The sequence below is a fragment of the Gambusia affinis genome, linkage group LG21 (assembly GCF_019740435.1).
Source record: "Gambusia affinis linkage group LG21, SWU_Gaff_1.0, whole genome shotgun sequence".
Lineage (NCBI taxonomy): Eukaryota > Metazoa > Chordata > Actinopteri > Cyprinodontiformes > Poeciliidae > Gambusia > Gambusia affinis.
The window spans coordinates 2332259-2350264 of record NC_057888.1 but is presented as its reverse complement, the minus strand read 5'-3'; the positions used below and the strand labels follow the sequence as shown (position 1 = coordinate 2350264).

At 37.7% G+C, this 18006-nt stretch overlaps 1 protein-coding gene and 1 long non-coding RNA gene across 4 annotated transcripts in view; one reads left to right on the top strand and one right to left on the bottom strand.

The window, feature by feature from the left end:
- LOC122824498 (cadherin-20-like) overlaps positions 1 to 5115 on the top strand; it is an 80906-nt gene extending 75791 nt beyond the window's left edge. For both annotated transcript variants that reach the window (XM_044105224.1, XM_044105225.1), the window contains exons 11-12: positions 1121 to 1372; positions 2367 to 5115. In XM_044105224.1, coding sequence (XP_043961159.1) covers positions 1121 to 1372; positions 2367 to 2890 — 776 coding nt within the window. In that variant the 3' untranslated portion in view covers positions 2891 to 5115. The remainder of the gene's footprint in view (positions 1 to 1120; positions 1373 to 2366) is intronic.
- The window catches only part of LOC122824499, a 70203-nt gene extending 56295 nt beyond the window's left edge, over positions 1 to 13908 (bottom strand). For both annotated transcript variants that reach the window (XR_006369518.1, XR_006369519.1), the window contains exon 1: positions 13654 to 13908. This is a non-coding gene — a long non-coding RNA (uncharacterized LOC122824499). The remainder of the gene's footprint in view (positions 1 to 13653) is intronic.
- Positions 13909 to 18006: the final 4098 nt, after the last annotated feature.

Here is an 18006-nt window from a genome sequence, read left to right as displayed (position 1 = left end):
CGATTATTTTAGTAATAAATTAATCGGATGAAAAACTGGCACATTCTGCAGATATTTTATTTACCCACTTAAGCCTTTTTTTATACAATATTAGAACTACATTAAAAGTTGCACATAAACAATTTGATAAATCTTTTTAAGAAAAACATTTTAGGCAGTAAAATGTTTGCTAAACCTAATAAAAACTTCTGCTTGACTTATCAATGCAGTGTAGAGCTGATTTGTTGATTATTTTATGTCTATTAACCGATTAATAATCGGGCAGAACCATAATAGATAAAACATTGACCAAAAGTTTGATGTGTAACGATGGCCCTTGATAAAATGTAATGTTTACTGTGTGTGTAATGTGTTGTCTTTCATAACTTTGTAATTTTATCAATCATTCAATTATTTGTATAACACATTTCAGCAGCAAGGTGGTTCAAGGCTGTACATAATGAAAACAGAAAATTACAAAGTGATAAAGAAAACACCATACAGTCAACAACTGAACAAACATTACATTTTGATGAGTGCTGTCACACAAATTCATGCACATCAAATATGTTGGTCAATATTTCACTTATTATGGTTTCTATGACGTAAAGCTCTTTAAACTGCTTTGTTGCTGAAATGTGCTCTACAAATAAAGTTGGTTGACTGATTGAAAGCAAAAGATACTTAATAGATTTTTATTTTTTTACATAATTTAAACCTGGTGAAGCTAAATCTGAATCTGCCAGAACTGTTTCAGATAAATAAGTTTTATCTAAAACATATTTTCAGATAAAAAGGTTTATTTTATCTTAAATGCATTCTGTATGTATTTGCTTTAACTGTGTTGTTTTTCCAGCAAATTGACTTTTTTGAGTCTTGTCAATTGCAAAATAAGTCAACGATGATTTCAATAACTGATTAATCACGATTAATCGTTTCATCCCTAACAAATTCACAGTGAGTCTTGAGCTTCTTATGCTACATTACTGTGCAGAAATTATTATCCAACTCAGAAGGACTCCAGTAAGAAGAGATCTATTGATAAAGACGGTTTTAAAAATGTCCAGCGAATGCTGGATCAAGACTTTCACCTTCCCTACACTCAGCTGTCAGAGCTGAACCTTATCTCTGCTGTCTCCAGACAACACAGCGTGGATCCTGACGCGCCGCGGCGGCTGGTCCCAGCAGGACCAGACCGTCTTCTACCTGCCCATCTTCGTGTCCGATGGCGAGCAGCCAATGCAGACCAGCACCAGTACTTTAACCATCCGGGTGTGCAGCTGCGACCAGGAGGGAAACGTCATGTCGTGCAATGCCGAGGCCTACAGCCTGCCTGCCAGCCTCAGCAAAGGAGCGCTCATTGCTATTCTGGCCTGCATCTTTGTCCTGCTGGGTGAGTGAGCACCTGGCATTGCAACTTGTGCAAAAAAAACCTTCCAGAACAAGTTGTTTCTTGTGGTTTTCCTTGAACAAAGCCACCAGTGGCTCCTTGAATCTTCTCCACTGGCTCTTAATAACTTAGCTAAATATGAAAAAGAACCATTTATATTTATATACAGAAATTAACGCTGAGCAATTAATTGATTTCAACAATTATTCAAATTTTTGACGATTTAATTTGGAAAAAACCCAGATTTTCCAAAAATTTAATCTTTAAACACCAAAGATTTGAGTATTTCCCATTGTACTACAGTAGATTTTTGTTTAGTAAGGGATGACAGCTGTAATTCCAGTATAATGTGGTAGTACAAGTGTTAAAAATATAAAAAATGCATAGTACAAAAAGTTGTACATAAATATTCTTGTAAGGTTTTGTACTTGTTAGAAAAAATAATCTAGGTTCATTTACTTATGAGTTTAAGGTAATGTTTTCATATTATTATTCTGTGTGATATTTACTTAGCTTCTTACTTAGTTTATTTCCTTTGTAGTACATCATAAACTGTTTTAGGATGTTTGCCTGGAGGCTAGAATCATTTACACATTCCTGTGTCCTCAGCTGATTTGCTCAATTTACTATCTTTTTAACTACTGTGGTCCTTGGCTGATTGTTTTATCAGCTTCCTGTGAAACTGATTGGTAATGGTCAGCCTCGTGTCCTTGTAAGGGCATGTCAACAGAAGGTTCCAGATCATCCTGTAGTTAAGGTCTTTGATCCATTGTGTGAAAAAGCCAACCTCTTTCTTTGTAATCATAATAAAAGGCAGTTGGGGACTGAGAGCCAACGGAGTTGATCCCAGACAGTGTTTGACGACGGTTCTCCGTGTCTGGCTCAGCTTCCCTTTTCTGCAGAAAAGCAATTTGTGTCTCTGGTTGATTCCTTGCAGGTTAGGAACTAAAATAGACCCAACAGTACTGACGTCCACATTTTTTTTTCTTTTCACCAGTGATGATTCTCCTCATGCTTTCCCTGCGGACACATCGTAAAAAGCCCTACCTCTGCGACGAGGAGGAAAACGTGCACGAGAACATTGTACGCTACGACGACGAAGGCGGCGGTGAGGAGGACACCGAGGCCTTCGACATCGCCGCCATGTGGAACCCCAGGGAAGTGCACCACCCACTAGGCAAGATACGGCAGGACATGATGCCGGAGATCGAGAGCCTGTCGCGCTACGTCCCTCAGCCGTGCGTGATTGGCGTGGGCAGTGGCGAGGACAGCAACGTCCACGGTTATGTGCTGGCGAAGCTCCTGGAGGCCGACCTGGACCCCTGCGCACCGCCGTACGACTCCCTGCAGACATACGCTTACGAAGGCGAAGGCTCGGTGGCCGAGTCGCTCAGCTCACTGCAGTCGGGAACATCGAACGCCGACCATGAGTACGACTACCTGAATGACTGGGGGCCACGCTTTAAAAAACTGGCAGAGATGTACGGAGTGCTGGAGACAAACACGCCTCCCATGTGGTAGAAGGAGAAGAAAGGCAAAACACAAATGAGAAGACAAAGCTGGGACGCCGGTATTCTACATCCGAAGGCTGGATTAGCAGCAGCCTTGAAGGCCTTCACGCCTGCAGAGGCATTCTGAGCTGGGTTCAAATCTTCTTCAAAGATGGGCTGAATTTTGGGGCCTCATGGGGCCCGGTAGAGGAACAGCTTCAAAGCACATGTTAACCCCATCCTCGGGTCTGAAACACCTAGAGACGGAGCCCCTTTGGTTCAAAGTGTTTGAGCTGGAGATGAAAACTCCCTGCACCACAGAGATGTTTTCTTCTGACAGAAAGTCAGTGTTTTGATGTGTTTTTGGTCCTAATTTACTCCTTTGTTTCAACTTTTGTATTTATGTTTTAATTTATTTGGGTTCTTCAACTAGCACTGTGCGTAAACTTAAAAAACATCACATATGTTGTGACAGTAGACACCTTTGGTTTGCTAGGAAGGAGCTTTCAATGCTTCTAAAAGTCCCACCATTGGTATAAATTACCCTTTGATATAAATTACTGGGTTGGACATTGCATCACTATCGTGTCAGTGATATTTATATCCACTGAGTTGCAAATATCGGTTGGGAAAATGACACGATCACACAAAGAATTTTTAAAAAGAACACTATGTTTTGATAGGAAGTAGGTCAGTTATTCTAGCTTGACTTTAACCGCAACATTCCAATGTGTTTCGGTTCAACTATCGTTAAAATAAGGCAAGCCACGCACCATTCTGACAGATCATCAGTAGAGCAGCTGTGAAACAATGAAAACAAATGCTTTTGAGTTGTTTATCAGTGTTATCTGCACTGGTGCACTGCAGTTGCTGTAATTTCTAAAAGTTCAATGAACAACAGAAGCTGAACTAAATGCCTTGTTTGTTTGCAGAATGTCGCAATATTCATAACAATTATCAAAATGGATTAAATATTTCGTAAAGTATAGCAGCAATTATGTAAAATTAAACTATTGTCCAAGATAAAGGAGAAATTTGTTTATTCAGTCAAGATGCAGGAGAGGACTAGAGAAAAACCAAACTAAATCCAAATGTACATCTAGGGATAATACATACTGAACATAGTAATACATTTTCATAAAAATCAGATAAGAAATAAGGCCGTTTCAATTTCAAATGTGGGCTAAACTTCCTCAATGTTCTGCTAATGTCAAAAAACCCACAATTTTGCAACTGCGGTGTTTCCATTAAATACGAATTCAATTAACACAATTAAAATCACACATGACTAAGTTTGTTCACAGGAGAAGTCCTGAAAAATTATGCCATGCCATCATCATCCTCCTACTACTTCTTTGTTGTTTCTTTCTGGCAGTAGTAACATCCAGTTGTTGATCATGTGATTCCTGTGATGCGGAAAAAAAAGTGCTTCCATTGCAGTTTTGCAAAATAAACTAATTTCTATACAGCCAAAAAAATTCACTTGATGTTGGCGCAAAAACATTTTAATAAAAAAAAAAAAAAAAGTTCTCTTTTTTCCGTAATTGTCATGTTTCCATTAAGCAAATTCATGGAAACGCAGCTGGTACGGCTTGTGGACATGACTGCAGAGAAATGGCAACGCTACCTATACCGGCTAATAAGTGATGTCCAATCCAGTGATATACATCAATGGTAACGCTGTATTCTCATATGGGTCTTTGATGTGTTTATTGTGATATTGTCTGTTATTTTTCACCCTTTTGTATTAATTCCCAGTTTTCTTGAAAGCATAAAGATGTTGCCATGAGGCAGGGTGGAGGTTTATCTCAACAGAAATCTGAACGAGCACACGACCAAGTCGCCTTTCGTTTCCGATCCCACCGCCGTGCCAAACGGAGTCCGACAGCAGAGAGGCTCCAACCGTCACGTTGCTTTTCTCTGGTGGAACCCTCCAACCGATTGGGCTGCAGGGACACTTATCAACCTGCAATAAGTGCCAAATGTATAAAGAATAAAAAAGACTTTTAAGAAGAAAAAAAAAAAGAATCCAAGAGACGGAAAAACCAAAATATGAAATAAGGATTTTAGAAACTGAGAAAGATGTAAAAAGTGCTTTTTCATTATTGAATTGGGCAGATTTACTTGAATTCAATATGGTGAGTCATACTACACTGAGTGGTATGTGAATGTAGATATTTTTTGTATTCTTGTTAATAAAAGCTTTTTAAAAAAATGTTTGTTGTTGAACGATAATTAAGCCAAAGTTTAGAGTGAGCACCTCCATGAAAACACCACAAGCAAAGACATCAGCAGTGGTGTTAGGGCGAAACTGGGCAATTATTTGACGTTCAAAATGTACCCAGTCAAAAAATACTTCAATTATGCAAACAAGTAAAGAGGTATAAATTATTATTCCTTGAAAAGCTCTTGACTTATGGTTAGCACTCCTTTGCTAACCAACAAAAATGGAGTGGCGTTAGATTTTAGCGGTTGTAGGATTTATCTTTTGTTGTTGGTAAAAGAACACGATGTATTTTTCCCGTTAGTGCTAGACTCTTACATTTGTTTTGGATGTATCTACCCAGAATTCCCAGCGCTGTAGTTCATTTCCCGCTTTAGGAGTGGTCTCCAGTCTGTTTGGCGTTCACATAAGCATCCCAACTGCACCAGAATTCACTTCAACTGAATATAGACCTATGTTTGTAGGCAGATCAGAGATTGCTTTTTTGATTGATTATGCATTCAGACTTCCCCAAGCAAACAAGACTTTTTAATAAATTGCAAAGGAGTTGGATTAAAGCGGACCAAACAGGGCTGGTGTGAATGCCTATTAGGGTTAAGAGGTAACCAAAAACTTGGTTGGGTTTGTACTAGTCAAGAGATGCTGAGAACATTCAGAATAGGTCTGACCTTCAAACGTTTGACGACTGGATTTTGATGTAATTTCCTTGTTTTTGCTACTGTACCCCAATGACAATATGTGGAAAAGAAAGTTGAACTGTTTTATATTCTTTGAATGTCATTTTGTAGTTTCCCAAACTGTCAAAGATGAGAAGGAGAATCTGCACTGACTTCTACTGTATTCTCATCTCTTCAGCATACATCTCTTGTCATTTTTCAGCACACACAGCTCACAACCCAGAGCCCCTTTCCTCCTCACTGCCCTGCTCTGCACCATCCAGCAGTATAAATTAATCCCTTATATCCAGATGCAACACCACGGCATCCTCTCCTTCACATTTGCCCCGCTGTCGACTTCTCCCACAGCCATTTTCAGAAAAGAGCTTTGCCACCGAAAGGCTCTGTGGGGCTAATTTTGTCTTAAGCTCCACTGCTCTCCCTAACAGACAATGGAGCTCAAACGCTTCACAATAATAAGAAGCCTTGCAGCTCTAATCCTACTGAGGGTAAACCACGGCAAACCCACTGAATCATCCCCTAATGCCGAATAGAAAAACACTTCGCTCTGCTGGAAATTAGGGCGTGCAAAGAAAACTCCCAGGCTCTGGAGACAAGAGCAGGTCAAGCCAATCTGACACATGAAGAGTGAAACGTACATTTAAAGACATTTTTCCTCCAAATATTCTCTTCCTTCTAGCAAACATTGTATTAGTTCACACATCTCACAAAAACTGTCAAATATGCCAGTGGAGGGTTGATGATTTGAGCTGATTATGTATTCATAGGACAATGACAACTTGAGGTGTTTTCTCACCATTAGACTTGGTTCGATTGGGGGACCAAATTTTCAGCTGCTGCGGTTCTCTTCCACGCTGCCCTGAGTCATACCAACCAAACTAATTGAAAAAGCTGTTCTTCTCCTTGCCTCTGTGGGGCGCTGCATCAAGAGCCACTGAAGAAAACAACACAAAAACCTCTGAAGAAGACATTGACTGCAAGTTCCTTCTTCACGAAATGTTAACAAAAATGGAGTGGCGTCAGATTTAGTGATTGGAGGATTTCACATTTGTTTCCGGCAAAAGACCATTTGCCATTTCCTCCGCTAGCACTAAACTTGCATTTTTGTTTTGGTTGTATTCTCCCAAAATGACGACTAGTGACTTTATAGAGACATATTCTGTAATTATATTTAATTAATTAATTAAATACATAATAATAATTTTTTTCTTGGTTTGTTTTATTTTTGATTCTTTGGTTTTTTTGTGTTTTCCCCATAAATAATGTCAGTGGAAGCTCAAAATATAGTCTGACACATTTTCAGTCCTCACTAAACATTTAAATAACGTTTATCATCCATATATTTATAGAAATATAAATATCCTGTGATTTAGATTAGTTTATGAAATAAAAATAATATGCATATATATTCCTTTTGTTTACTTTTTGGTTTTGTTTTTCCCTAATATTGTTAGTTGTAGGTCAAAATAAAGATAGAAACATTTCTTTATTTCAGCCGTTTCAGTCCTCTGAATTCTGTAGATGACCAGATATAGATTTCCTATAAACGGCTTCAGTCTCTTCAGAGTTTGTCCTTGACATGTCTGCTCTGTCCTTCATCAGATCTGAGCAGGATATTGAGATAGAAATAAATGTCTGAGCAGCACAGCACCTTTTTGTAAAATTCTGAACTCCTGTGTTTTAGTTTGGGGGAAATATGAATATTTGATTCTGCTAAGGCAGTGCCCTGCAGCTATTTCACACAAATTAAAATCCCATTTCCTTTCATTACATGAGAACTTAATTCTATTAGTTCCACTGAAAAACATTTCAGCAGTCAGCGGCAGCCAGGTCTGAGGAGGCTTTAAGGGGCGAGAAGTCCTGATAAAGTGCTTCAGAGGTCAGTCGCCATCGCCGGGTGAAGGAGAGGGCAGAGGATTCGCCTCAGGCTACGCCATCAAACAGGAGGATGAAGAGCAGGAGCTGTCATCATCGGTCTGGGATTACAGGATTTCACAGGGGAGCTGCCAGCAGACATCACTCTGCATCCTCCAAGCACGTCACAGAAAACCAGCAGCTGCATGAAGCTGCTGTCCAAGATAAATCTTTATCTAAAGATTCACCTCATTCAAAAAGTGGAGTTTTATCGATTATGCATTCCAGTGTGAATCCAAACTGATCGGTAGAGCAATGATCTTCAGAAAATTAAACCTCAATGTTGGGACACAACTGGGTCTGCTTAGATAACAAAATAAATTGTTGCAGACGTTACTGTGATAAACTTTCATATTGTTGTTTTGAGGCCATTTTCAACTAGTTTAATAGTAATAATGGCATAATAAATCAAGAACACATTTTCACAGATCAATACATTTTAAATTGTAATAAATCTTTAATTTTCTGAGTTTCAAAACTCAAACTTTTCAATTTTTGGAGCTGAGAATTTTTCATGTTTTTTTCTAGAAAATTTTCTGATATTAATCTAAAAATTTCAGATTTTTTGACAGAAATTTACTCCTTTTTTTATATCTACAGTAACAATATTATTCCATTTTACATATGACATTTTCTGGCAATATGACTTTTTTTTCTTAGAATAGACTAACACTGACTCTGAATGTCCTGATTTATTTCATGTTACCTCTACAAGTAGCGTTAGGTAAGACTCCGTTTCAAAAGTTTCCTAAACAAAGATATTTGTCTTCAAAAAGATAAACTGAAACATGTCACGAAAATAAAATATTGTTAATTTTTTTTTTTTTAGAAAACTAGTGTAAACAGCTAAAATTATTTTTTTTTTTTTAATTCACAATCTATTTTGTCTTCCCCGTTCTTCTCAACAACTGATCTAAATGTTATGCTTTTGCAGCTTTCCCATCCTAAGATCCACTGAGACAGAGCAGCAGTTGCAACAGCTGGTTAAACATGCAGGTCTATCTGATGGATACGTCCATCCACTGAACTCCGGATAAAGCCGGATTTGGGGTCAGAAATTGCTTATCTAAACAGAGAGCTGCATGACACCTGCTCTGAGAATTACATATTTTTGTTGTGAGCGTAGCCTCCTTTAATCTGTCACGCCACCCATCCAGCCTCCATGGTGCGTTTATTAAGGCGTAAACAGATCAATGGCTCTCTGGGAGGCAGACATGGAGGCTCAGATGCTAGCAGTAGCAGCTTATACACAAATGTGAATCAGGTGTTGCTGACAGAACTGCAGAGAGACTGTAGCACCAGTAGGATCGTTTTACATCATGAGCTACATTCAGCGCAAGGGTATACTGATGACAAAAGGTGCAGAAAAAAATAATACATATACTAATGACATTTTTACATAAGTAAATGTGATTAAATTAAGGCTGCACAATCAGTGGGTTCAAAGACTTCTTGGAGAACAAAAATAATAGCTAGATAACATATTCTAAATGTCATAAACTTGCATTTTTCATGCTAATGTAATATTTAGCCAGTTGGACAGAGTCTTGTGGCAGATGTGCACACCAGACACTAATGACGTTACCCAAACTGCCAAAGGTCACAGAGTGATGGAAGCAGATGACAAACAGAGAAAAGAGGAAAATAGGCAACTACTGTCACCAATGCAAGATTTCTTGACACTGACGTTTATTCTATTAGTCACTTGGAAAAAATTTAACAAGTAAGGAAAAATTGCTTCCAACGGTGCAAGGAATCTACGGTACAATGCTGAAATTCGAAGTCCAGACAGGCAACAATGCTAATAGCTGCAAAAATGTGGAGTCCCCACAATAGTTTTGGAAAACAACAAGTGAAAACAATTTGGAAGAGAAACATTATCAAACAGAGGGGTATCATACAGACACGTTGACACATCCGGAAGTTTTTTGCATGTGCACAACGCTGCAGGACGAAAAGACAATTTTTTACAATCTCGTTAAAATAAAGCCTGGAGATGTATGTATTATTAATTTAAGAAGCACACAGCATATATGAATCATGACTAAGAGTCCAACAAAAAGAAAGTATATCGACACTCTTGACCAATGTTCAAGAGAAAGTTAAATCAACAAAATGGCTGTCAGGATCCCCCATATGAGACAAGATATTAAAAAAATGTTTAAGAATGTGGACAAGCTGCCTTCGATCTCATACAATAAAATAGTTCACTACTTGGTGAACACGAAGCGCACGTACACCATGGAGGAGCTTCAAGGCCTGAAATCCACTGACGCATATAATCAACGTTTAAACAGCTTTGTAAAGGACTACGAACTCTTTGTGTGAATAACAAGGTTCTGACTGGCAGAGCAAGTACAAGGCTACACGTCCGTCTTAGCTAGCAGATAAAAGCTACATCAGCTAAGTTAATTTTGCTAGTTCAGAAGTAAGTGCAACAGTAAATATTTTCTTATCTTAGAATTACACAGAGGTGGGTAGAATACTCAAAAATTGTAATCAAATAATAGTTATAATGTACTTAATTTGTTTTTAAGTTAGACAGGAATGAGGCAAGAGTCAGTTCTAAGCTTGTGGCTTGTTTCCTGTTGTCATAGCAACTATCATGACAGTTAGCTATGGCACCTACCAGTATGGCTCTCACCTACAAAGTTCCCAGAATTGTAACGTCACATGACAACTATATATGACTAGCAAAGCACTTCAATCCTATTTCTTGTATACATCATACGTACTTTTAAGATTTAGCATGTTATGTGGACAAGTTGACAGCTAAAACTAATAGTAGCTCTAAACAGCGAGAAACTTGTCTATATATTTCCACTGATAGCATCTGCATCTTCAGGTTGAAACACCCAAACTGGGTTAGTAATATTTGACAGATCTTTGGGAAATTCTCGCCTGCAGGAGGGAAAGATTTGCTTTTAAAGAATCCAAGGCTTCACCAAAGTGAGAAAACCAGACTTGAGTAAATGTTGGTGGGACAGATGTAGCGCTTGTCTGATGACTTTGATGGAAGGGGATTAAGTGGAAACGGCTGGCCCAGCGTTTTTACTCTATCTGATGGATTAGACAAGCCGAAGCAAAGGCTGTGTGAGGGAAAGCAGCGCGTTTCTCACAGAGCCAGTCTCACTCAACGCTTCATTTCAACAGGGGGCGAAGGAAACAAGTGTGGAGTATGTGCCAGAGGATGGAGGGATGCAGGTGTGTGTTTGTGTGTGTTGGTGCATAATTCTGCTTGTCTGCTTTTATGATTGTGAGCATAAAATATGCAGCGCCTGCAGAAAACGGCTTGCAGGCTTGTGTGATGATAGCACAATAAAGGTTTCTACAGTCGATATTCCAGTGTGGACCAATCATTTGTCTGTGGCCATGCATCGCTAGAAACCATTGCGATCAATATGGGCGTAAATAAATTGGAAGACCAAGGGGAAAACATCGCACGACTCTTCAAAATGTGAGGGATACTAAGAAAAAGGGAGCTATGCATCTCCACTAGATTGCTTCTTTACGTTGTTTAAAACACTTTATGATTAAAGAATATGTGTGATGGTTAAAAAAAAAAACAGTTTCCTGGTATAAAAAAATATTAATTTCTACCCATCACAACTGCATTAATTCTTCTTGTGTCACAGCTGGCGGTCAAAAATCTTATTTAGGTTAAACTTGATAGACAACAAAACACTTTTCATTGAGATCAGAGACTTGATACCGTTTCCAGTTCCAGCTCCAATTTGTGGAGAAAAATGTAGCTGGATGGATAAAATCTGAAAACAAACCCGGAATGATGTATAGAGCTCTGGAACCGACGTCACTGCGTATGTTACCGTCTCGCGCAGTCGCTCAGCGCCATCTTTAAAGGCCACAGACCAAAACAAACTTTATTCCGGCGTTTTCATTGCGTTACAAACCGCAGTGAAGTTGTTTTCAGGTTGGATATTAAATTTCCACGCTCCGTGGACTAAGGGGCATTTAGCTCAAGGTTGGTCCGATTTATGAGCGCTAATTCCAGCCAGCTGTTCTCTAGCGCTCCCTCCTCAAGCGCTTGGACATTCACTTGGGGACCATCAATTTCCGAACCAAACACTCCTGTAAATAATGCCTTGCGACCAACTGATACTGAAAAGTGGCAATTTATGCTACTACACGAGGCACACTATCCTCTCTTAAAATTTTAAGTAATATTCAATATTTTAAATAATTTTAATATTAAATATTATGTTTTTTTCAATAGCTTCCAAATCATGTGCTACATTAACTCAAAATAAATGTGAAATTGTTCTACTAGACTGTATAGATTAAGCACATTCATCTTTATTACATTTTGACCTCTTTTTTATTTTTTAACTAATTTTATATTTAAAAAATATTTTTAAAAGATTTAATAAAATGTATTACATCAGATGATCATCACATTTGTTAGCTGTAATGTTCAATTACATACAATTCTAGGACAGGATCTATTTCATTAAATGTTCACTTCTTACCTGAAATTTGTTAAATACAACAAATATTTACTTAAAGTGTGATCTATTTCATAATATTTACCTTTATTGTTTACTCTCAAATGTTTAATTACACATTAAATATTTACAGATGGGCTCTTTCATTCGGTTTGATTGTTTACATTAAATGTTTACTGCAAAATGTCTGATTATGTAATTGTTTACTTTAATCACATAAAATGTTTATTAAAATATAATATTTCATTACATGTATGTTTATTACCAGAAATATTTTAAATATTAAATTTTTACTTAAAATGTGATTCATTTCATCACCTGTTTACATGCAACTTGAAGAGCTTGAATCAAACATTTCATGAATGTTTACCAGATTAAATTATTAAATAAGAGAAAATTGCCACTTCCAACTGAACACATATTTCAACACAAATGGTTCATGTTCCTCTTCAGAGTGTGCAGCCTTGCTGAGCTCCTCTCCTGGGGTTTCCTCAGCCTCTCCAACTTGCTCCTCTTCTATAGCCTACGCTACTGTGTTTTATTTACCTCTTCTGGGGTAAATAATGAAAACAGAGTCTCTGTAACTTGCTCCCCCACTTGTTGATCCACAATGGTTTTACTGTATTGCCTCTTTAATTTACGTGCATGTTGGTCCAATGTTGTGGCCTTTACCTCGCAGTGACCCATATTCAGCGCTGGAACCCAGTCTGGATTGAGCTAATCGATTTCATACATCAGTTTGCCTTGAAGAGGACATATGGGAACACACATCAGCATTAATACTGCAAGTTTGACAACACTAGTAAAATAGTTTACTTCACAATAATGGAATAACCTCGATGTCCTCTGACAAAACTCAAACTATGCTACATAAAAAATATAACTTTGACCTAAACACGTTTGACCCACTTAAATTAACTTAACCTAACTGAACTTGAGTACACCCAGAAAAAATCATAGCAAAAAATTATGACACAACACCAACAAAGTGAATTTAGACACTCACCAGAATGGACATGTCTGGAGCAAACTTTGTAGATATCTTGGGATGTTGGAGAACGTAATATCAGGACGTCTCACCGCTGATACCCAGACCATTCATCTCCTTTTCGTTAGCGCCGATAGCTTTACCTCCTCGCAGTGAAACGAAAGTCCGTTTTACATCTTTTTACCGTTTCGGTCGCGTGATCGGACATTACACCCAATAACGCAGCAAGTTCGTACCATTGCTAAATAATTTTAAGTAGCTTAGATTCAAAAATATCTGTGAGACAGTTGTTTCTGTCGGTTATGTTATGTTTTTCCAGTTTCAAATCTTTTATTTTTTCCAACTCCAAAATTATTCTTCAATTTGATTTATTTAAATCAGTTTTGTTTGTTTTTTTTCATCAAACTTGATGACTCCAATTTAGCTCCATACATTTTAAAATGAAGCACATACAATATGTTAGTATTCAAAACAAGTGCAGCAAAACCAGCCCAAAATAATTGGGTGTTAAAAGTCGGGTTGACTCACCACTGCAGTTGAAATTCCTCCACATCCAGTCCTTAGGTCTTCAGAATAGGTTCGCCACATGTTGGTTTCTGTAGCTAAAATTAAAAAGCCATGTGTTTGGGAGTGGCGCCTTGGGTAAAGTAGTCAGGCGTCCCATGGTCAAAGACTAACAGACTGTCCTGAGCGCATTTACCACCCCGACCCATTTACAGCGTTTCTTCTCCTTTTAAACTGCCAAATAATCCCACAAGTGTCCGAAACACTTGTGGGATTGATATTTTCAACATTCTTCTTCTTCTTCTTGATTTTATTGGCGGTTGGCAACAAACTTTAAGCAGCATTACCGCCACCTACTGGTATGGAGTGTGGTTCGAAATGGACTATCAACTTATATAAGTATTTGTATCTTCCTACTCCTACCTTTAATATATAATTTAACTAAATTAATTTCCTATTTATATATACCTACATACTCTCATCCATTTTTATATATATCTTTATAATCCACCCCCCTAGATCATGCACCCATTCACACACACACCTATTTTAATCATATTCTTTGAAATAATTTAGTTTTCTTTAAATATCCCATAATTATTTGCATATGTTTACTCCCCGAATTCTTCCTCAAAATATCTATCAAATTAATCTTTTCCTTAATACATTCAAACTCTCCTTTCATACACCTTCTTTCTCTTATGGCATTCTAACATAACATGTTCTATCGTTTCATATCTGTCACAATAATCACATTTTCCATTATTATGTTTTTGTATTTTAAAAAGTGTATAATTAAGACCTGTATGCCCTAATCTTAATCTTGTTATCACCCTTCCCTCCTTTCTATTTCTTCTTTCATTTCTTTTCTCTCCTACTATCTTCTGTATTTTATAAAACCATCTTCCTGTTTTTTCTTTATCCCACCTTTTTTGCCATTTTTCCATCAGTTTTTCTTTAACCATACTCTTTCCCTCATATTTACTTGTTTTAACTTTAAAACTAATATTTATTTTCAACATTCCTGGAAGCTATTGAACATGAGTTAGCTTCTTCGCCCCTTCACCACTAATGGAAAGTTCCAGAATTCTCTGGAGCGCCGGGAAACGCCCATTGGCTGAAACTCGAGCTGTGATTGGTTGATCAAACTGCCTGTTGTTTGAATTACTTTGCAACGCTAGCTATCTAAATCACTTCTGAAAGTTTTTGTACGGAAGAGAGCTAGGTCAAATGAAAAAAGTAAAAAACCTAAAAAAAATCTGATCAGAAAAAAATTCCACCTTTTTGTGACTTGTTAGAAGAAAAAAGTAAGAAAAATGTAAGCCAACTGAAAAAAGTTAGTTTGAATTTGTTATTTTACTTTTAGTTAAAATGTTTTTGGTCGAGTTGTATTGCATGTTTGGACCATTTTTTCCTTTGGTTTGGATGTTATGTAGCAGGAAAGATTCCTGCTGTTACTTTCTCACTTTCAGACAATTGTTATAATGCATACCTGTGGCAACAAGGAACTGTTTTTACAACTGGGAGAGGAGCAAAGAGGAGCAACAAAAGCAAATGAGGTGGATTAGCAGTGCTTGTCAAAGATTTCATCATAGCAGCCTACTGAAAGAAATTTTCAGTTTGTTTTGAAGCAGACATATGCTTCTTCAATTTCCTGTGTATTCCCCCTTGAAAAATGAGGCTACAATTTATAGTTTACAAAGGTTAGCTTTGATATGAAAATTAGTTTGATGATAATTTTTACATATTTGATTTTAGCATTTTAAAGCAAAATCTGTCATTCAGTGGCTCTTTAGCCGACATATGTTGACTACTTGCGTTAATGTGTATGTAGTAGCAAATAACTACATTATACAGTCAATGTTTGAGTTGAAAGAGAAACGCTGCATCTTTGATACGTAACACTCTTACTGTCTGAACTGAACTACTAATTTTACATTTTTAGAGCCCTGTTGGTGTGGGGGTCCTAATCAGCCTTGGGCTGGTCTGTATGATAGATATCATTGCCACAACCTTGTCCTCTTAATGATAGGAATAGACAGATGGACAAAAAACTGAATTTAGTTGTGAAATATCAAGGTTGAAAAAGTCAAGATGTGTCATCTAGATTTCCAAAGCAGAAGGTGGAGGCTGTAAGGAGTTTGTGATCCTTTTACTCTAAACAATACTCCAGTAAAGGACTTAAGTTGAAGAGGCGAGGGCTTACTGCTGATATACTGAACCATCTGTTGTTTACACCCCGGCGTTACCTCATGGGCATCCTCTGTGAAGAAAATGAGACAAAAGCACAGGAGCTGATGAGTGCTCTCGAATTTAAAAGCCCTGGTTTTTATTCATTTAACATCCCCTGATGAGAGCCTGAGCTTTCCTCCCTGTGAGGTCTGCAGCGACTTAACCAAAGTCACAGAAAGTTTTAGACTAAAGATATGCAGTGAAATGGAGAAAACTGAAGATTAGCTGTGGCAAATGTCTTGGAGCAACATGTACATATTGTGTACGTACTTGGTTTTCAGGTTGGTTTCCACAATGGGTAGAAACAGTGAGGGAGAATATTGTTGATTATTGCTTCTGGAAGACAATAACCAAATGTTTTCTGACAAACAGCAGAGGAATGATTGGTCTTTTACTGAAAGGAATTAGTTCAATGGACTAAATTACATAAGAGTTTAAAACTGTTTGCATCTCAGTGAGTGGAATAAATGAGCTTGGTGGAGAAACTTTAAGTATTTCATGCAGCTGTTTACCAGTTTTGTACTTATCTCAGCAGGGATGTCAACCCACTCCTCCATATAAAACTTCTCTAAATGTTTTAGGGTTCAAGGCAGCCTCTTGGCAAATCAAATCACCATAAAAGATTAACACCTTGCTGCTCTAAACTGTGGAAGACACATTGAACATCCTGTGTCAATTTTGCCAGTAAGGCCCTTAAATGATTCAGAGAAGTTGTTGGGTGATTCTAAAACTTAGCTGGTTGGGAGAAAGGATGGTTGGTTGGCCTGTTGGAAGAATGGTTGGTTGGTTGGTTGGTTGGTTGGCTTATAGGATAGTTGATTGGTTGGTTTGAAGGATGGTTGGAAGGAAGGTTCATTTGATGGTTGGTTGGTTGGTTGGTTAGGAAGAAGGTTTGTTGGCTGAAAGTATGGTTGGCTGGTTAGTAGGTTGTCTGGAAAGATGATTGGTTGGTTTTTGTTTGGTTGGTTGGTAAGTTGCTAGTAGGTCAACAAGAAGGTTGTTTAGTTTTGGTTGGCTAGTTGGTTGGTTGTCTGGGAGGATGGTTGGTTGGTTTTTGGTTGGTTGAAATGATGGTTGTTTGAAAGGATGGTTAGTTGGAGAAATGTCTTTTTAATAAATGGTCATGTTGCTCCCAGTAATGTTTGAATAAATACTTGAAACTGTTGCCATTTTAGCAGTGTGACCTTTTAAACACCTCTTTAGCAAATAAAACATTAGAATCCATGAGAGTATCCAGCCGGGTGCTGAAATAACTTACAGCTTTTGTGTTACTGTTCAGGCTACAGTTCAACCTATGACAAACAAAGTTCTGTCATGTTTCCTTCAAGTTATGGAGGAAAAATGTTCTAATTTCCTCTGGTCTGATGGAAATTTTCGAACATGTAAACCTCTCATAAGCAGAGATTGACATGCTGTCAGGACGGAAATGAGCTCCTTTATACTCTGCCAACCCCACAACACCAACCATCAGTTACTGAGGGTCGCAGGTGAACAAATACAAGAACCTCACACACGCAGACTAATTAACCTGTCATTATATCCACACCTGAAGCACCAAAATTGCTTTTTCACATCTCTCACATTTAGCAGCTGCAGAGATTGGAGGTCATTCTTCTGAAGTTGCCATTTTTCAGTTTGATTGCATTCAGTTTGTGAAGCAGAAATGGTTGCACAAACACAGGAGAAAAATAATTATTTCTGTGGCCAACAGAAAAGCTATTTTAGACGCATTTTACCATTTTCATAATTCAAACTCCTCGTCTAGATGCTGATTGTTGGTTTGCTTCTCTTCATAACAATGGAGAACAAACAACAAAATCCATCAGAACGTGTTGCTCTATAGGAAATGGTGCTCTGTAATGTGCATTATTGATTGATTCTGCATTGTTTATGAAATTTTAAAACATAAACGTGAATTAGCCCATGTACTGCAAAGGGATTTTAGCAATAGCAGACAGAAAAACACAGCCCTCTTTGAGGATCTTTAGCTCAGCTACACTTTCAAGTGGAAATACCATTTAAAGTTTTAGGAAGTTATAGAAAGTTGGACTTTACCAGAAAAAACTAGTATTTAAATAAGTTTTATTGCTTTTATACAATCCCACTGTAAGTTTTATGTCGTTTTTCCTCTCAGAAGTTGATGAT